This window comes from Zalophus californianus, chromosome 9 (genome assembly GCF_009762305.2).
Source record: "Zalophus californianus isolate mZalCal1 chromosome 9, mZalCal1.pri.v2, whole genome shotgun sequence".
Taxonomy (NCBI): domain Eukaryota; kingdom Metazoa; phylum Chordata; class Mammalia; order Carnivora; family Otariidae; genus Zalophus; species Zalophus californianus.
The window spans coordinates 60,975,158-60,996,507 of NC_045603.1; the positions used below are offsets into that span (position 1 = coordinate 60,975,158).

A 21,350-nucleotide genomic window follows, 5' to 3' on the forward strand; every position below is an offset into this window, starting at 1 on the left:
GGAGACAGGAAGAGACCGGGCTGGGGAGGGCGTGAGGAGGCGGACATGGAGGACGCACGGACGGGAAAGTCTCCGAGGCCGGAGAGAGTACCCGGCAGGACGCAGCAAAAGAGCAAAACAGAACACAGGAGCCAGACAGACGTAGAAGAAAAAGTGGTCACAGGTCCAGAAGGCATTAGAAACGCTGCAGAGAGCTGCCGCGGCCTCTCTCAGTCGCCCCTCCCCTGGAGAGGATCGGGATCGAGCCTGACCCCAAAGTCGGGGCCCACCCGCGGCCCGGCCTGGTGGGGCTAGCACCACCGACCCATGGGGCGCCAGATTCAGGTGAAGATGCCTGCTGTCCCTGGTGTCCCCAGTCGCTGGACACCCTTCCCTAGTCCTCTGCCGCAGGGGAGAGACGTCCTGGCCACCTCTTCTCCCCTAAGGACTCAACAGCTGAGGACCTCCACGTCAAGTTCAAGCTCCCACCCCCTAAGCAGCTTCAGTCAGCCCATCCCCCCCTCGGCTTTGGAGCTGGACCTGGGTGGTCGTTCCCACTCCCTGAGCCTATCAAAGTCTTCCTCATATTTAACTCAAGTCCCAGGTTTTCCAGTGGAGATGGAAGTTCAGTCTGTGGTCTACCGTCCCCCCGCTTTTTTTTTTTTAAAGATTTATTTGACAGAGACAGCACAGCGAGAGAGGGAACATAAGCGGGGGGAGTGGGAGAGGGAGAAGCAGGCTTCCCGCTGAGCTCCATCCCAGGACCCTGGGATCATGACCTGAGCTGAAGGCAGACGCTTAACAACTGAGCCACCCAGGTGCCCCTCTACCATTCCTTTCTTATGCAGTGTCGGGATCTGGAGCTGGATAGAAACGAATGGGCCCTGGGGTAATTTGAGTCACTCTGGAGGGGAAGGAAGAGGGAAGGGATATCTTTCTAGAAACTCTCAATCTATTCCCATTCTCAGATTCACCAGTGTTCTCTAGTATTGAGCACTTCCTTACACTCCCTCCTGCCCTCCCTCACCCTCCCCACGGGATTTTCCATGATGAAAACATGTGTGTGTGGTGGTGGTGGGGCGTGGATTCCGAGAAGCCGGTGCCCAGGGCTCAATGGCCAATGCCTGCTGAAGGCAGCCAGTACCACCAGCTCCAGGGCCCTCTGTCCCTCCCCTGTCTCAGCTCTCAGTTGGGTCATCTCTGTGCTCCTCTTGCCTTTGGCAAAGGCTGGGAAGTCTGGTTCCGATTCCAATCTGGCGGCTGGGGAGAGACATGGTGACAGAGTGGGTCCCTCAGAGACTGGCATTTGGAAGGGGTGGGTGTGGCTGGGACTGGGGAGCCTAGATCTTACTTGCTCTTGGTTTGTGTCTAGTAGGCAGCCTCCGTCTCAGGTTAGAGCAGCAGGAACGGCTGGAGGGAGGGGGCTGGAATGGGGTGGGGGAAGGAAGAGGTGGGGAGGCAGTGGGAGGAGGGGAGGCAGGAGTTGGGGGAAATTGGATATGAAAATTTGCTCATTTCTTTGGAGTCTATAGCTAGGTCTTTTATTTTTAAATAAAAAAAATTTTTTTAAAGTAGACTTCATGCCTAGTGTGGAGCCCAATGTGGGGCTTGGACTCAGGACCCTGAGATCAAGACCTGAGCTGAGATCAAGAGTCAGATGCTTAACCGACTGAGCCACCCAGGGGCCCCTTTATAGCTAGTTCTTTTATTTAGTTTTTTAAAGATTTTATTTATTTGACAGAGAGAGACACAGTGAGAGAGGCAACACAAGCAAGGGGCCTGGGAGAGGGAGAAGCAGGCTTCCCGCTGAGCAGGGAGCCCGATGCGGGGCTCGATCCCAGGACCCTGGGACCATGACCTGAGCCGAAGGCAGACGCTTAACAACTGAGCCACCCAGACGCCCCTAGCTAGTTCTTTTAAAATCTTGTCCTTCCCAGAGTTCATTAGGGTCTTTGGCTAGGTGCCTGGGATGCCTGCTGAAGGGGGTGGGTTCTAAGCTTATTTTTTTAAGCTTATTTATTTCAGTAATCTCTACACCCAGTGTGGGTCTTGGACTCAAGACCCCTAGATCAAGAGTCCCATGCTCTTCCAACTGAGCCAGCTAGGCACTCAAGGTTCTGATCTTTAAAGGTACCAAGGGAGAGACTGGGACTCAGAGAAGAGGCACTTGATTGGATCCCAGAGCCGTGGGCAGGGCTAGAGCTTCACACTCATGCTGGTGGTGTTGCCCCTGAGAGGAACTTTTGAGGTTCCAAGGAATTGGGAGTCATAAGATGGGTAGCTGAACTTCCAGCTCAGACTTGAGGGACCTGGGGACCAGGTGGTTGGGGGCTGCTGGAGGGAGGGTGATGAGGAAGGTTGAGAGTGAAAAATTATATATAGGAGGTGGCTTGGAGGGATGAAATTAAAATGGATGGCATATGGAGCCATCCAGACATCTGACTACCACTTCAGAGCGGTGGGAGCTTCAGAAGGGAGGGGAAAGGGAGCAGAAAGAGAGGATGATGTTAGTGAAGGTGGAACAGAATTTTAGGAACGCCCTCTGACCCCTCCCTCCATGCAGGTTTTCTTACCTTGACTATGCAGAAGGCAGCCCATCTGGGGACTGAAGGCTGAACCCCCTCTTCCAAGGTCTGGGGTGATCCCATGCCTGGGACCGAGTGTGCTCAGATCCTTGGGGTGGGGGGATTATCGGAGGGCTCTGAGGGGCCTGGGCCGTCCTGGCTGGAAGAGCACCGGGTCAGGGGGACTTGGGTGGAGGGTTTGGGGTGCTGGGAACCAGGAAGAGCGGGGGAAGGGGCAGAGCTCAGTCCAGAGGTGGATCTGCTGGCGGAGGACAGAGGGTGTATTGTCCAACTGGGAGGTTGCTGCTGTTGGGCGTGGAGCTGCACAGTTCGCCTCTTCCAAACTCCTTTCTGGTGAGGCGGGAGGGCGAGGGAAGTCGAGTCTCCCCTTCATTTGTGGCCCTGGGGGGGCTATGACGGTTGCCAAGAAACAAGGTTTTATTTGAGAAATAATGCCTCCCAGGAGCAGATGTGTAGCTCTCCCACTTCCTGAGAAACCAGATGCTGTGAGCTTGCTTAGTGCTTGAGTTGAAGCCTTCCGCACTGACTGGGACCTCCCTGCCTTGGGACCAGAGCCTAGAGCTTGATTCTGTTTAGAATCTATGCTGTGGACTTAACAGGGGATCCAAGCAGCTTGGAAGTGACCCTTGTAAAATAGAATGCCATACCTGAATCCTCCTGGTGACTCAAGATTCATTGCGGGATGACAGGGTGCACCAATCCTGGGATCCATTTCTGCAGCTGGGCTTCTGAGAGCGTCCACCCATCCTTCTCAGGATGGGGCCATACCAGCACCTACCTTTTCCTTGGATTTCGAGTGCCCTCTTGGGACACAGTACAGGGAGCTCCTTCTCTACCCTTCCTGTACCCAACCATCATGAGGCTCTAAGTTAGATTTTCCCACTTTTATTCTTTCCATCATTTACCTGGTCCTCCGGGGAGCAGCTCAAAATGAAGGCTTGGAGAAAGTGGCAGACTGATGCCAGCGGTGGAAGTGGGTTTCCCATGCAGCCTGGGTGTTTCGCTCTCACCTAAATCCACGTGGAAGGCTTGCAGTCAGCACAGAGCCCTGGGCCTCTTATCCCTCCACGTTTGAAGAGATCAGTGCACTGCCAAGAACCCCAAGAGCAGCTACTGTGAAAGCCATGTGTGTAACTGGGCTCCCATCTGTCTGCACATCCCCCCCATCTTCCTCCAAATTGCTGAGGTTTCCGGGGTTCTTTGCTCCACCCCCTTGTGACCTTAAGGATTCTCAGCCACCGTCCTCTTTCCTGCCTTGCAACCACAAACAGCCTATCTCTAGCCATTTGGGAGATTCCCACTGAGTCTGAGCTATGATTGAGAGAGAAGGGGAAAGAGAGGGCACCTGGGTGGCTCAGTCGATTAAGCATCTGACTCTTGATTTTGGCTTAGTTCAGATCTCAGGGTTAGGAGATTGAGCCCCGAATAGGGCTCCACACTGGGTAATAAGAGTCTGCTTAAGATTTTCTCCTTCCCCTCTGCCCCTTCCCCCACTTCTCTCCCCCCTTCTTAAAAAAGAAAAACAAAAACAAAAAACCAGGCCAATTTGCTGTGAACTGTGAACAATTAACCTCAGATTAAAAAAAAAAAATTAAGAGGAAAAGGGTCTCAGTTTTAACACAGCCCAGCTTGTCCAGGGAACTGTGTCCCTATGCCATGTAGCCCTGGAAAGCAGGTGGTTGGAAGCACTGCATCGAGGCCATGAAGAAGGAAACGGACAGATTAGTTCAAATAATATTAAAGGTTAACACCAGGCAAAAACGCTGGAGGGGAGTGGGTGCAAATTCCCAGTTCGTGGGCCTCAATAAACAGCTTCCCCTGGTAACCCCACTGTCTGTACTTGCACAGAACAGAATCTAAGGCTGAGAGGACTACAGAGATGGGGGTGGGGAGCCAACAGAAAGGCACAGGGATAGGATCACAAGAATTTCAGCATTAAGGTGAACTTTAAAGATCAGATTTATTTGGAGAAAACAAAAAAACCCCACAACCCAAAGGATGGGATTTTACATCTCAAGACATCTCCCAGGTATTAACTCTACAGATTACAAATCATTTTCATAGAAGATATTTTGTACAAATTTTACATGTATTAAGGAGTGGGACAGAACCCCCGTTTCTGTGGTAATGGGGGAAGGAGGGGAAGTGGGGAAAAAGTTTTGGATACAACCATTTGGAAGTAGACCCGAAGAGGGCAAAACCTACCTTTTCAATGGTATTAAAAAAAAAAAAAAAAGCAATCCCTTTCAGCCTTGGGTTCTCTCTCTAAAAGCCACTTCCTGGCTACTGGCCAATCCAAGCCAATTACTTAAAGTTATTTCACTAAGTCTTTTCTGTCCACGGGGTAAATGATTCATTAGCTCACTGCTGCAGCGCTCCACCGACAGACACGTCTGCTGGCTGGGCAGGTTCTAACCTAGGACTGATGGGAGAAGGGCCTGCGAACAAGAGACCAAGTTGTCATTTCTCTGCCCGTCCCAGTATCACCCATAAGGACACCGTCTCCTGGGCTGACAGTACAAAGGTGCACATAAAAGTAGGGCAAGTTAAGCTACTGTGTTGCAACAGAAACCAAGACATTGTTAGAACAGTTCTCTCCGTTATCATTTGTTCTTTCTAGGGAAGCTAAACCACCCCCCCACCAAAACCACACATTGGTCGAGGCCACATTATAAATCCAATCAGTAGTGTGGGATTTTCAGTGGACAGAAGGAAACTTTTAAGAACAAAACCAAAAAGCCCCCATAAAGGTTTTTAAGAACAGCTCACAATTTGTACCTGTTTATCCACCCTCACTCACCACCCAAGACCATTAATTCTAGAGTTTTCCGAGGTGTAAAAGGGGTCAAAGAAGTAGAAGCAGGAATGGAGGGAAGGAGTGAGAGTCCAAAGACACGAAAGAGCCAAGATTTGCTGGAGAAAAGCAGTGATTCCTCATTTGCTTCTGCTCCCTGGGGCGGACAGAGAAAGCCAAGATCAGGTATGTGGTTTAAGTAGAAGCTGCTTTGGGGGAGGTAACAGCAAAGAATAGCATGAGGAACGGAGGACCAGGACGAGAGTCTACATTTTTAAAGCTTCAAGATTTCAAAAGAATGTGGATATATTTGAACTTCCAGAAAGGACAGTGTTTAAGAAAGGGCAAAACCAGGACATAGAAAAGACTTGGGAATTCCCATGACTCCTAAGTGCTTCCTGCTCCAGTGTTACTGGAGGTCATGCCATATCCCCCCGATCACCGGTGCAAAATAGTTTGTCCCTTCCCCACAGCCTCTTTCCAAACCACGATTTCCCCGCTTATTTTGGTCACCAAGCAGTCCTGTTCTTTAGTGGCCCATAGACTCACTCCCAACTACCCCCCTGGGGGGTAAAAATGAAGGAATTCCCCCAGGCTGGCCCCAGTAACTCAGAATTAAATAAGAGGAGGGGCAGGCAGCCTCCTGGAGACTAAAACAACTTCAGAGACTAAACCTACCTTTCCAAGGATGGAAAATTTATTCAGGTAATGTTTGAGAATTCATATATGCCACAATAGGATAAGACTTCGAAGGTAGAAACCTCACTCTTCCTTAAGCCTGCCCTACTGCCCAGCCAGATTCCAGACACTGTATTGCTGTCACTGCCATTTTGCTAAATGGAGGCCCCCAGGCACTAATTACACAGGCAACCGCATGTGTCGTAAAAATGCACAACTTTTCCATGAAAAGCTATATGTCTCTTTCTCTCTGGCTACATTGGCGATTCTCCAGTTAGTTCAATATTTTAAAGGCTGCAGCAGCATGCAAAAGGATTTCATTTTGTTTTTTGTTTTTTTGTTTTTTTAAAAAAAAGTTAAGAAAGGTCTCCAGGAGATGGTGAGTTTTATTGTCTTGTCTGGATAGAGGTTTGATTTGCTCTCGAATGTTCCAGGGCGGAGAGACTAGGAAAAAGCACAGGATGCAGAGGTCTATTCGGTGTAATCTCCCTCGTTCTCATCTTCGCCATCAACAGAGAGAGCAGCATACTTGCTTGCAGAACTGAACTTCTGGAATAGACAAGAGTGAGAAAATCACCAAGGCCTTGAATTCTCACATCAAAACCCAAGAAACAGGATAAGGCCACTTGGGCAAAATGGAGGGGACAGCCCAGGCCACACCCACTCACTCGCTCAGCATTTTCCACTGGTGAGTAGCTGGGGTGAGTGGCTCAGAGGCCCATGTGCTCTTAATGAAGTTCCTCCACCACCTTTCATCTTGGAGAGGGGATGAGAGGTGTGAAAGGGAGCAAACGGGGACACCCCTCTTGAACAAGCAGCAGGGCCTGACTCCCCACCACTCCGCTTGTAGCCCCAAACATAAAGGAGTTCAAGGGCAAACATGAACAAGCACCCAACACTTACGGAAGCTGGATTTTCTTCAGGTTTCTTTGGCTCAGGTGCAGATCGGGAGTCTTGATCCTTTTTGCCATCTTTCCTGCAGAGGTGTAAGTGTAAACCCCATCTTTGAGAGGACTGTCCCAACCCCCACAAGCAGCAGGAGGCACTGCATAGGTACCTCCAGTCAGCAGTCCTTACTAGCTGGACTTTTTTTTCTAGATTCTCAGAAGAACTGAAACTGTCCACATTGGTTGACTTTCCTTTGTTTACAGCAGGAGATCTGGCAATGCTTGGAGGACCGAGAACTTAACTACAAAGATGCATGCACCTAGCATTAGATGAAAGGTTACAAATGACGAACGAGAACACACATACCTATCGGACTCCTTCCAGTGGTCTTTGTTCCCTCCATCTCCTGGACCACGGCCGGAGTTCCCACTTTGGCCTTTTGGGACACTCACCCCATCTACTTTGTTTTCATCTCCTGAGTGGAGACGCAAAAATAAATGAACATCAAGTAGAGTAAGCACTCTCCTTCCCCTAGGTTTCCCTTCGGCTGCAGAAAAGTGTGCCCCTGTGTACGGAGGGCAATTCAGCCTCACCCTAACCCAGACTTCCTTCCCCAGCCCTTCTTCCCACGTTCCCCCTGCCCCCAAATAAGACCCACTAAAAAGTTCCACGGTAGGGGTATATCATCATGAAGAGCAAACTGGAAATGAAGGACTGTGACGCCGTGTAGTGACCTTGGCCTTACAGATGGTGACATTTCTAATCTGGACTGAGCATGTTAATTTCCTTCCGATTCTTTTTTTCCCCTTTTAAAGAAATGTTCTACCAGGAAAGGGCAGGGCTCCACACTGTCTCCAAAGAGACCACTCCTGCCCTCTACTGGCAAGAAAAGGCAGCTAATCTAAGAATCCTTAACACAAAAACAGGTGCAAAATTATACTGAAGTTCTGTATTTCATGAGTCCTCTACAGGTTTTTTACTGAGGCCTCTAGCTACGTGAAATACCGACTTCCTGTTGGTCTTACCTCTCCTTGCTGGTCCTTCCTCAGGTGGCTGAGCTGGAACTACTTTCCCCCCACCACTAGAAGGAAAACATGTAATTATATTCATCAGTCTTAGGGAAGGAACAGATGAGAAACGTATAATCGTTCTCTAAACAATAAACTTTACAAAGAGAACCAAAAATACATACTTAACATTGCGGAACATAAAATATAGGAAAGACAACAATGAACACTCACTAAGTACCATGTCCTGTAGGATCATCATGATCATGCAAGGTGAATATTATTCTCTATTTTACAAATGAAGATCCGAAGACTTAGGAAAGTAAATGGACCCCCAAAGCCATGTTGCCAAATGTGGCAGCAGCAGGTTCTGATTACCAATTTGCAGATTTCGAGTAGCCAAAGTGATGCCAACCAGTTATCAAAACTCTAGAAAACTGAACAATGGCTTAAATGAGCCGCTTCCAGCACACCACTGAATCTGAACTGAGAGCAAAGATAGCATAACTTAAAATATGCTATGTAAGGCCAACAGCTAGGGCACTCTCCATCATGACATCACAATGTTTAAGAGTCTACAGCTAAGCAACTGTTCTGCTTCCAAGGTGACTCACCTTGTAGGGGACTGCTGCTCTGTGTCTGAGCTCTGAGATCGAGCAGGAGGGTTAGAACTTCGCTTCACCCAAGCATTCTCCTTTGGTGGAGGGGCTGGCATTACCTTCAGAGGCTGCTCAGATTTGGGAGGCTTAGAAGTTGGAGAGTGACAGTCTTCCTCCTTATTGGGTGCTTCGTTTTCTAGAGACTTTTCACTCTCTCTCCTTCGTGCATCTGTGAAGTCAGAGTAGGAAGGTTACATTATCAGGAAAAGCTATTAAACAGCCATCTATTCAGGACCTCAAGAGAATGGAAAATGGTCCACCCAAGTTGACCTCTTTTCATCATTATTCCTAAATATAGACCTGTATCTGGCTCCTAATAGATGAAACTATCCCCAAACCAGTGGTTACCAAATGTCACTCTGAGAAAAGTGACATTTTTGATTCAAGAAAAATAATGGCTCTCCAAGGATAGCCACCCGACCTTTCCTAGGAACGAGTGCTCTTTATTTTAGGATCACAGCCTTACTATATTTTCAGTACAGTGTTAAAATGTTTATACTTGGAGAATATGTACTGTGTGCGAAGAGGACCTTTGATTAACCTTAAACCCCAGGTACCACTGACCAAACTTCAATTTGGAGGCTCAAAACACACACACACACACACCAGAACATATGATTAACCTTAAACCCCAGGTACCACTGACCAAACTTCAATTTGGAGGCTCAACACACACACACACACACACACACACACACACACACACACACACACACACACCAGAACATATTTTATTTTTAAGGGCAACACACACACACACACACACACACACACACACACACACACACCAGAACATATTTTATTTTTAAGGGCAACACACACACACACACACACACACACACACACACACACACCAGAACATATTTTATTTTTAAGGGCAACACACACACACACACACACACACACACACACACACACCAGAACATATTTTATTTTTAAGGGCAACACACACACACACACACACACACACACACACACACACACACAACATATTTTATTTTTAAGGGCAACACACACACACACACACACACACACACACACACACACACACACACACACACACACCAGAACATATTTTATTTTTAAGGGCAACACACACACCACACACACACACACACACACACACACACACACCAGAACATATTTTATTTTTAAGGGCAACACACACACACACACACACACACACACCAGAACATATTTTATTTTTAAGGGCAACAAATGTCTCCTAAAAACTAAAAGTTATTTTGTCAGATTCTATCTTTTAAGTGCAGCCGCCTCAGGAGGTAATATAATCAACCCAACTATCATACTCCCACCTGGCTATAAACAGAGGCATTACTACCCTATTACTAAAAGGCTACTCCGGTATGAGTAATTTCCAGAAAACTTGTACAACACTTGGATGAATTTTCAAATCATTTCAGCCTGGAGCCATGCTTTGAAATGCTCATGTACAAATCAAATTAGAGGTGGGAGGAAAAAATTAAAAACAACACTGGTTCGCAATAAGGGGAGGTGTTATGATTTAATTACTCAGTTTCCAAAACACTAAACATGTTTGTGACCAATTGATAAATTCAAGGAAGGAAGGATCAAGAGCAGAAGATCATCGCTCGAGACATTGCTCTGGTTATACGTGACATCCAAAAAGGCTGGCGAGAGAGCTGTATGACTGTGACTGCTCTAAACAAAGGAAAACTCTGGAATGTCAAGACATAAAAGGAAGGGAGAAACCTAACCATCAGGTATACTCCTTACTGGAAGATTATTAAACAGATCACCTAAGTCTCTTTTGGTGCCCATTTGTCAGATTTTTCAGACCAGGAGATGTGACATTCTGGCCAATCTATGCTACTCCAAATAAAGCTTCCATGACTCAATTTAACACCCCGAAGTCTCTGCATAATTTGGTTATGGCTAGTTTAGGGAAAGGGGCAATAACATGATACCCACCCTGGTCTGACTTACTTCTGCCAGATGTGGCTGAGGTCCCAGTCTGTGATGACTCACTTCCTGTCCTAGACCGTTCCCGTTCCTGAGTCTCTTCACTTCGCCAGCTGGGGTGTCTATACAAAGAGATTTAAAAAAAAAAGAAAACTTATGTCCAGCTCAATGAAGGCCACTTTGGACCCATGCTGACCCCTCAAAAATTATCACTTATTAATATTCTATCACACTCACTGTATTTGTGGGTGGGTGTGCACACCTTGTCTCTCTGAAACCACCTGAAAGTTGCAGACATTAAGACACTTTGGCTCTAAGCACTTCAAGCACCGACTAGGGTTAAGAACGGTCTCCTATATAACCTACAGGCCTTCCTTACTGCTAACGCAACTCTACAAGCCACTGAAAACTAGACCATTTTTCAGAATGTTATCACAGGAGGTTTTTACCCTATTAGATCCAATTCCACCTTTTAATAATAAACATTCAGTAAGGACTCCTTTAACATACACGCAAGTAAAAATAGATGGAAAGTAATTTACAGTCAATGTTTAATATAAGTGAAAATATTTTCTCTCTACTCTTTCGCCAGTAACTTGGAAAAGAGGCACACCCACTCACCTCACCATGGTGGGGTTTTACTCCACATACTAAAGCCAGGTTTGGCCAATTTTTTAATGGGTCAGATAAACTTTATTTGTAAAAAAAAGGACAGGCCGTGTTTTGCCCACTCCTGTATTAAATCACTACCAATTTATATTTGTCAGAGATTAAGGCTGGTTAAGCCCTTTTAAAAATTGTTAAGGGCCAGGCAACTAATTCTTCATCGGGTGCGACTGTCCCATATATTGCAGCACCCCTAGCGGCCCTAGGCCATGTACAGTAAATGCTAGTAAGTGACAACCTGTAACATCTACATGAGTTTCCCAAGGGTGCCCCGGGAATGTACCGCCCCCGCCCAACAGGAGGCACTGCACTCCCAGACAGGAAACCTACCATCGAAGAGAACCTCACTCACCTCTCCCGGGGCCGTCGTTCTAGTTTTGGCTCATCCAGCTGGCGCTGCAGCTTCTCCTGCTCCTTCTGCAGCCGCTCTTCTACTTCTCGCTCTCTAGCAGCTGTGTCAACAGGCTTTGCCCCTCCAAAGATAGAGGCCGCTCGACTGGACTGGGAGGTGCTAGCAGAGGAATCATCTTCCTTAGGAGTACTCCGAGGCTTTAGATTCAGTTTGGGTCTTTGGGGGGGACCTAAGTTAAATAAAACTCTAAGTAACAGTTTTTCAAAATCACCAGAAGTTGATGGCTGAAAGCCAGATGCCCAGACAGAGCGGTAAGAAAATGCCGTGTGGGATTCAGAGTAGTGGCCTGGCCAATCCGGCCAAGAAGGGGGAACATTAGAAATGGGTGGCTTAAACAACGAAGGACAATCAGTCTTTCCACTACCACATCCATGAGGCAGTGCCACACTGAAGGGAAGACTGAGAAAGGTAAACACTTATATGGTGAAGTGAACCATCACAACTACTATTACCTGCAAGAATGTCCAATTATGATAAACTACTGGATGAAAGTATCTTGGTGAAAAATTTGGTCTAGAAGATGGATTACTTCAGGAGGCTAAGAAGAGCTTGTGACAATATGATGGGAAAGACTCTAGTTCCTATACTCTTGTCTCTGTGTAGAATCTAAATCTGATAGTGATTCATGGAGCAAACCATACAGCACTGAACAGCTGATGTAAACACTAAAGGAATGTGATTCCTTCTTGGATCCAAGCTGTTGGAATATTTCAAGATAAACCTTAGTGTTTCAAGGGAATTATATTTCTCAAAATTAGTGTTTATCCTAAATATTTGTGACATACAAAAGATAAACAAGATAAAACCTATGTGGTCCCAACCACCCACCTGGCTTAAGTAATAAAACATTCTAAAATCCACACTAAAGGCTCCTGAGTATCTTTCCCCTGGTGACATGCCTAGCTGTGTTCTGTCCTCTCATAACCACTATGCTCGAATTTGGGGCTTATCATTCCCAAGCAGGTCTTTATACTTTTAGTACAGGATGTATATACGTATGTATCTGCAAAGAGGGGATGGTTCAGCAAGATTTAAACTTTCCTTTAAAAAAAAAAATATATATATATATATTTTAGATTTTATTTATTTATTTGACAGAGAGAAACACAGCGAGAGAGGGAACACAAGCAGGGGGAGTGGGAGAGGGGGAAGCAGGCTTCCCGCGGAGCAGGGAGCCCGATGTGGGGCTCGATTCCAGGACCCTGGGATCATGACCTGAGCCGAAGGCAGACGCTTAACAACTGAGCCACCCAGGTGCCCCAAAATATATGTATTTTAAAGATTTTATTTATTGACTTGACAGAGACACAGAGAGACAGTGAAACAGCACAAGTAAGAGGAGTAACAAAGGGAGGAGGAGGAGAAGCAGGCTCCCCACCGAGCAGGGAGCCTGATGCAGGGCTCGATCCCAGGACCCGGGGATCATGACCTGAGCCGAAGGCACATGCTTAACTGACTGAACCACCCAGGTGCCCCAAGATTTAAATTTTCTATAAAGGTTTTAAGCTGGCGATTTATATAAACTTCCGAGATAGTTTTTTTTTTTAAAAGATTTTATTTTTAAGTCATCTTTATATCCAGTGAGGGGCTCGAACCCACAACCCTGAGATCAAGAGTGTCATGCTCCATCAACTGAGCCAGCCAGGAACGGCCCCCGCCACTCCCGAGGTCCAGTTTTAATATGTATAACTTTGCAAGGGCCCATTAACGTCCCTTTTATAGGGTAAAACTGGGGGGTCAGAAAGAGTAACTCATTTAAGCCATACACCTAATACTTGGAGGACCAAAGGATGACATCTGTATTATCAAACCAACTCTATGTTCCTCCCACTATAGTACATAATGTCCTTTCTTCTTTCTTTGATAATTTCCATTTATTTTAGCTACTCAACAAATGATGAGCACCTATATTTCAAATACTGTGCTAAGGCCAGGAATATGACAGTTGGGTAGTTTTTAGTTCCTGCCTGCAAGGAGCCCAATTCAACGGGAGGATCAGAATAAAAAAAGAACACAGTATGTTAAGATCTACAAAACAGATTTATCCACATGGAAGTTTTTAGACTGGGACTGTGTTTGGGGAAGCCTGTGAAGGCTTCAAAGTGGAACTCCTGAAAGTCTAGAAAACTGAGCAAGCACCTAATGGTACACAGCACTAACGAGGTAAACTGTAGGCAGAATAATCTAATTAGCTCTTGTTCCAGAAAGACAATTTGGGCTAGTGTGAAAATAGAATGAGGCAGGGAAATCTGTTAGTAATGTGGGTATAAGCAATGAAGTCTGAACAAAACCAGTGGCATTGACTCTGGAGATAAGGGGGCAGATCTTAGAGGGACCACAGGGCAAGATCACCGGGAAAAAAGATGAGGTATGCAGTTACTGAGGGAGGGAAGAATAGCTTGAGAGAGGAAAAGGTCATGAATCAAGGAGACCCAAAGCCCACACGTAAGCCTCCACTTTTCTCTCTAGTAAAGTGGAAATGAGAAACATTATCTATACCAGATAGAATTCTTAAGACTGTATAATACCTGTGGGATGCCTGGCTGGCTCAGTAGGTTAAGTGTCTGCCTTTGGCTCAGGTCATGATCCCAGGGTGCTGGGATGGAGCCCCAAAGTAGGGCTCCGTGAGGAGCCTGCTTCTCCCTTTTCCTCTGTCCCCCCGTAATAAATAAATAAAATCTTAAAAAAAAAAAAAAAAGACTATAATATCTGTGAGAGCGCTCAGCTCACTGCTGGTGCAGAGTAAATGCTCAATAAGTGTTAGTATTTCTAGGCTGCATGCATGGGAATAGAGGAAACTGCTAACAGCAATGCAAGTTAAAAAAAAAAGCACTTGGCACACAGGGCTAACATCAGGATGTTAAAAGGCTAGACAAGCTGCTAAAAATAATTGAAGAGAGGGGCGCCTGGGTGGCTCAGTCGTTAAGCATCTGCCTTCGGCTCAGGTCATGATCCCAGGGTCCTGGGATCGAGCCCCACATTGGGATCCCTGCTCAGTGGGAAGCCTGCTTCTCCCTCTCCCACTCCCCCTGCTTGTGTTCCCTCTCTCGCTCTCTGTCAAATAAATTTTTAAAATATATATATATATATATATAACTGAAGAAAAAATCTCTGGGTCAGACACCTTACTTTTTGGATATTAATGAAGTCAGAGCAAATGTTGGCCATTTATTGATACTTTTTGAAAGGCCAGATTTGCAACACAACAGGTTTTATATAAATGTTATGACATGAGGGCCTAATTTTCGAAGAGGTATGCTGACACTTCATTAGTTAACAGGTATCAATGACTGTGGTACAATGGCACTGAAATCACTGACACCTGGTATTTAACCCCGCTGTGCCAATCGCTGGCTAGGAGACTGCATGGCATATGTTTTCCTGTTCTCGTTTGTATGTTCAACCAATTTGAACTGAAAAGTCTTTATGCTAAGGCAACTTAGAAGAACTAGACTTTGCTCTATGTCCATTATGTCACCCTCGTCCCACGCTCTTTCTGCCGTGCTCCGCCACACCTTTTACCACGTATACATTCTATCCTGTTTCAAAACCCACTCACGTAGCCGATCATTTCCTAACCGGTTTCTCCAGCAGCCTGCTGGGTTAGCGAGCACCAGGAAAGGGTTACCTCTCTCCTCCCGCCTGTAGTCGTCCCGGGAGTAGTCGTCCCTGGAGCTCCAGGGCCGCTCGTCTCGTCTGTCGTAGCGGTCTTCGTAGCGGTCCCCGCCTCCTCTGTAGTCATCGTCCCTACGGTACCCGCTACCAAACGCTCTTCTGCCACTGCCTATCCTGGAGTCGTAGCCTGTGAACACATCCCAAATGACGATCACACCGGAGGGAAGAAGGGCAAGAAAGGGGTTCTTGAAAGAAAGCAATTTCCCTTAGTTGTGTTTTGTAATGACCTCTGTCGTAGTCCCTGCCGCCTCGGTCATCATAGCGATCCCGGCCCCCGTACCGATCCGTATCTCGGCGTGGCCCATCACGGTACCCGTCCCGGTACCCGTCCCGGTATCGGTCGGAATCGTAACGATCTCGATACTCTAGAGAGAAAACACACAAAGTAACGTCATTTCCTTTTCTTTGACACCACTAACAGAAAGAAGCTTGATAGCTCATGAAGTCAATTTGGTTTCATGAGTTTACAGTCACTGCTATGTTTTTTTTAGAAGTAAATCACTTTTCTGGGACGCCTGGGTGGCTCAGTTGGTTGGTTGTTTTCGGCTCAGGTCACGATCCCAGGGTCCTGGGATTGAGTCTGGCATCAGGCTTCTTGTTCAGCGGGGAGCCTGCTTCCCCCTCTGTCTGCTGCTCCCCCTGCTTGTGCTCTCTCTGGATACATAAATAAAAAACAAACAAACAAAAAAACCCCCCAAACCACAAAACAAACCCCAAACACTTTAAATCCAAAGTGGAAAAATGTGAACTGAATTAAGGTCTCTTGGTATTAGTTTGATTCAAAAAATTTTCTCTGATGATTCAATAAATGTTGCCAAGCTAGTAATTTAGGAGTTAAAAAGAAAAATCTCTATAGATCTCATAACGAATTTCTAGCATTAAAGACTTAAATACACTAGAATATAATTGGAATCTGTATTTTTGATTGATTCTAAAGAACCAAAGACTACCTAAAAAAGTTTAGCATGGGAAAACACACAAACCTCAAATCTGAGAGGCAAACAAAGTGAGAAAAATATGTATGACATAGGACAGTGGATTAACTGGCTATCATTTAAGGAACAGAAACTACAATTAACAGGACATTTCCCACCACCAAAATGGCAAAGATTAAAATAAGATACCTCTGGTGTTGGCAGAGTTTAGGGGAATAAGTCAATTCCTTTGCTGCTGCTGAGTCTAAAATTGCACAACCACTCTGAAAATTGTTTCAGAACTACACACTAAGAGCTTTAAAATCACGTATACTCTCTGGGGAAACAATTCAATTTCTAGGAATTTATCCTGAGAAAATAACTGAACATATTATAAACACACATGTACAAGGAGGCTCACTGCAATGTTGTTCATTTTGTTTTAAAGATTTTATTTATTTGAGAGAGAGAGAGAACAACTGGAGGGCAGCAGGAGAAGGAGAAGCAGACTTCCTGCTGAGCAGGGAGCCCGATGTGGGGCTCGATCCCAGGACTACAAGATCATGACCTGAGCTGAAGGCAGATGCTTAACTGACTGAGCCACCCAGGCGCCCCTGCAATGTTGTTTATAATACTAAAACTGGGGGCGCCTGGGTGGCTCAGTCGTTAAGCGTCTGCCTTCGGCTCAGGTCATGATCTCAGGGTCCTGGGATCGAGCCCCGCATCGGGCTCCCTGCTCGGTGGGAAGCCTGCTTCTCCCTCTCCCACTCCCCCTGCTTGTGTTCCCTCTCTCGCTGTGTCTCTGTCAAATAAATAAAATCTTTAAAAAAAAAAAAAACTAAAACTGCTGAGTGCACAAGCTATGGACTAAATAAATCAGGGGGCATCCATACAAAGCAATCATTAAAAATGGAACAAGAAATGTATTGATTGTATGTGTTCATGACACTTGAAAACTGTTTTACACACGTACGTGAATTATCAGTATCACAGGTGCCGAAATGCCAGAAATTTGTATAAAAGAATGTTGTAGAGCTCAGGTGGCAAGCAACATGGTGTAAGGCATTTATAAAAGGAGGTGGGGGCTACTTAGCTTTGGCTAACTTGCTAGATCTTCCAATTTTCTGAGAAAGTTGGAATCCCAATTTTTACATGAAAAACCTCAATTTGCAAACATGAATCAGTCAAAACAAAAAAACTTAACATTCTGAGTTTATTAATTTATGTACGCAGACCAAACAAGGACTTTATTTTTACGATGACTTCCTTTTAAACAATGATTTTATTTTGGAAATGTATCACTTTGTCTATATATTCCGTTAGCTGAAATTTGTAAGTTAAAGGACATGTTAATGTTGGTAAAACAATTATACACAGAAGAGAATCTAAAACAGAATTCAAAAACCAAAAATCAGCCTTGTGTTTATTTTGAAATATGTATCTGATCTCTAGAGAGGCAGACGAACTATATACTTAATTTTACTTAGATAATAATAAAATGATAATAAGCTTGCCCTCACCAAAACAGATGGCCAGGAAACATTAAAAATGATTGCTAAGATTTTACAGTAACATTTAGTATAACTACCCCCCTCCCCTAAGTCTTTTATGGGCCTAATGCCTGAGTCTCTAAAGATTTGGCAGAGCTGACCTTGGGGACATCACCTAGTCTTACAAACTTGTTCAAGGTTTCTGTCTTTCCTTTTTTTTTTAAGATTTTATTTATTTGACAGAAAGAGTGAGAGAGCACAAGCAGGGAGAGCGACAGAGGCAGGAGAGGGAGAAGCAGGCTCCACGCTGAGCAGGGAGCCCCACATGGGGCTCCATCCCAGAACCCTGGGATCATGACCTGAGCGCAAGGCAGACTCCCAACCAACTGAGCCACCCATGCACCACCCTAAGTTCAAGGTCAAGTGAGAAAATAGTCATGTCCCTTGATTCAAAACAGGATCCTTGGTCTGACGGCTTTTTCTTTCAAGAGCCATTTCTTTCTGTCAACAACGAACGGAACCTCTTGTATAAACGTTGACATGAAAGGTAGGTCTCTCGGGTAGTTCTTCCCAAGGCTCTGCCTGGTCACAAAGTCTTGACTGCAAAGTCAAGATGTAAACTTGATTCCTTCTCCCTTCTCTGACATCTTATTAGGTTAGGGAGAATTCTTTACAAAAACAGGAATTCTATCTCTTGTTACTTCCTCAATTTTGTTTGGTACAGAACTCACAAGGTGTCTCACAAAATTAAAACGCTTATGAACTGAGGTTGTTCTATTTCTTTTTCACTTATAAAATATTTCAAACACACAGGAAAGTACAGAAGCAATTATAACAGATTTCTGTATTTGTACTTATTAGGTTTAAGGGATGCCAACAGTTTGCCATGTTTACTTCAGCTTTTAAATTTAAAAGTAGTAGGTTTACAAATGGAGCTAAAGGGCTCCCTCTACCGTCACCCAGGCTCATGAAGGTGGTTAGATTACCATATATACATTTTTAAACTACATATTAAACACTGTATGATAGTTTCAAATTTTTACACAATTTTGCCTCTTCCCCTCAACATTATAGATTTTGAATTTCATCCAGATTATACGTATATTTTATTATATGGAAAAATCCCTATTTTGTCTTGTCTTTTCTGAATTAGTGTTCTTTCTTCAAATATTTCAATAAAGCTGCCTGATTTTCCCCATAAAAGTTTTGCCTATCTTTTGTTGGATTTAGGTGGTGTATGTAAAAGTTGTTGATTCAGCCCAACTCTTACCCTATGACATTCTCTCTTTCCCTTCTCCTTTCTCTAAATTATAGTTGATTTATTTGAGCACTGTTTCTCTCCCCCAGTATAAAGAAAGTCCAACGAGGATACAATTTTTGTCTGTTTTGTTCACTGCTATATCCCAAGCTCAGAACATATCTGGCACATGGTAGACATTTTTATTTTTGAAGTGAATAAATTTTCAATTATTTTAAAAGGCATGTTAAAAAAAATTCCATTTTGGGGCGCCTGGGTGGCTCAGTTGGTTGGGCGGCTGCCTTTGGCTCAGGTCATGATCCTGGAGTCCCTGGATCAAGTCCCGCGTCGGGCTCCGGCTCAGCAGGGAGTCTGCTTCTCCCTCTGACCCTCCCCCGTCTCATGTGCTCGCTCTCTCTCTCATTCTGTCTCAAATGAATAAATAAAATCTTAAAAAAAAAAAAAGAACTCTAAGACCTCTTTAAAAAAAAAATTCCATTTTGACTGTTGGCTGCTAGTAATGCAACCAATTTTAGTATAATGCTCTTAACCCAGCAATCCTCCTGAACTTTTGTTAGTTCCTTACTTTATAAGATCCGTTGGGTTTCTTTATCAACAACTGTTTCTATTATTTTTGGGGGGGGGGGGCACAAAGGAGGGAGAGACAATCTGAAACAGGTTCCATGCCCAGGACAGAGCCTGGCAAGAGGCTGGATCTCATGACCCGGAGATCATGACCTGAGCTGAAACCAGGAGTTGATGGTTAACCGACTGAGCAACCCAGGTACCCCTAAACAACTGTTTCTCAAGAGAGAAATCTCCCATCTACTCCTTGTCTGGCAAGGTTTTTTGTTTTTTTAAATTATAAATTCATCAAATTCTGTATCTATCAATTCTTTCGAATATTATAAAATTTTTTTGTGTCTACTGCTCCCTTTCTGCTAATGTGATCATTTACATTCATACACTTATCCTATTACAAAACAGTGCCCAAAGCACAGTAGAAACTCACGCGATAAAAATGAACTTACTGTCTCCAAAGCTATCATCACCTCTCCTCGGCGGGTAGTCATCGAAGCTGTCTGTGGCAGGACGGGCCCTCCAGTCTGTATCTGTTTTGTCAGAATCCCGATTTCTATCTCGGCCAAAAGAACGATCATCCCTGTCTATAGATATATAAATTTAAAAACCACAGGTTAGCGCACAAAAACTTCTGTCCGCTATTTCTCACGCACCCAGACCCCTCCCCCGATATAAATGAATGAAGCCCTTCTTATGCTGTTAGAGACACCTCATCTATTATTACATATTTAATGTTCATCTAGATCAATCAGGTTTTCTCCAATTCAATACCATTAATGTTTTGGGGTGGATAATCCTTCGCTGTGGGGAGCTGTCCTATCCATGTCCTATGAGCAACCGCAGGATTCTACCCAGTAGGGGTCAGCAGCATTCCCCAGTTCTGACAACTCGAGATGTCTCCACACATTGACAACATCCCCAGTGGGGCAAAATCATCCTTAGTTGAGAACTAGTGCTCCAGTTTCAGGCAGGCCTACTGCTCTCCACCTCTATTAGAATTTTCTGGGAAAGGGTGCCTCTGCTTTGTTATCCCAGGACCAAAACAAAACAGGAAGATTTCTATCAGCTTTCTTACCTTTATCCTGTGCTTGATCAGCAACGTCCACTCGAATTCTCCTGTTACCTAGAGACTGAGAGCATAGGACCACATTAACCAACCTTTTGCCCCATTATGCACAAATCCCATGAGTGACCTTGAACGTCTGGGCATAGCAGAAGCACTGGGGGAAGGAAGATAAAGGAAAAACACTGTAATCTAGCCAACACTCCAATTTGTTGGCTAAAGAATCCTTTATAAAGACTTGAAAACTGAAATAACCCCTTAGAATTGACAAATTTAAGTTGGGTTTATATCAACACCACATCAATTATCTTACCGTTTTATAAAGCTATATTTCACAAAATAAGCCTTTTAACTATCAAAAGGCAATTTATCAAGTGTAATAAATTGAAAATAATTCCCAGGCAACTAGCTAAATAAAAGGCGTATTTGGGTCCAGAGCAATTATTCATTCAGACATTTGTAGACTCCCTACTATGCACAGCAAAGGTACAGCAAGCATGGTCTCTATTATCTCAAGTTCTTTCACTCAAAATTACCTTTGGATAAATCAGTTCCTCCAGGACACCCTCTGACTTCCCTTTCCCACATTATTATTTATACACTTTGAACCCAATTAATTCTACTGCTGATTTTTCCTCACTGCACAGTAGAATCTACAGTTGAAGAAGGACAACAGTGAATTTTAGTTGAAAACATCCAGAGTTACATTAAAAACCACTATGATGAGGGTGCCTGGGTGGCTCAGTTGTTAAGCGTCTGCCTTTGGCTCAGGTCATG

At 44.8% G+C, this 21,350-nt stretch overlaps 1 protein-coding gene across 3 annotated transcripts in view; it reads right to left on the reverse strand.

The window, feature by feature from the left end:
* Positions 1 to 4,505: 4,505 nt before the first annotated feature.
* The window catches only part of EIF4B (eukaryotic translation initiation factor 4B), a 30,730-nt gene continuing 13,885 nt past the window's right edge, over positions 4,506 to 21,350 (reverse strand). For 2 of the 3 annotated variants that reach the window (XM_027592600.2, XM_027592601.2), the window contains exons 5-15: positions 20,586 to 20,640; positions 19,960 to 20,094; positions 15,515 to 15,652; positions 15,241 to 15,414; positions 11,553 to 11,781; positions 10,544 to 10,656; positions 8,546 to 8,759; positions 7,950 to 8,005; positions 7,291 to 7,399; positions 6,940 to 7,012; positions 4,506 to 6,585 (exon numbers count right to left, since the gene is read on the reverse strand). In XM_027592600.2, the coding sequence (XP_027448401.1) occupies positions 6,508 to 6,585; positions 6,940 to 7,012; positions 7,291 to 7,399; positions 7,950 to 8,005; positions 8,546 to 8,759; positions 10,544 to 10,656; positions 11,553 to 11,781; positions 15,241 to 15,414; positions 15,515 to 15,652; positions 19,960 to 20,094; positions 20,586 to 20,640 (1,374 nt within the window). In that variant the 3' untranslated portion in view covers positions 4,506 to 6,507. The remainder of the gene's footprint in view (positions 6,586 to 6,939; positions 7,013 to 7,290; positions 7,400 to 7,949; positions 8,006 to 8,545; positions 8,760 to 10,543; positions 10,657 to 11,552; positions 11,782 to 15,240; positions 15,415 to 15,514; positions 15,653 to 19,959; positions 20,095 to 20,585; positions 20,641 to 21,350) is intronic. The other variant, XM_027592602.2, reaches the window with a different exon arrangement.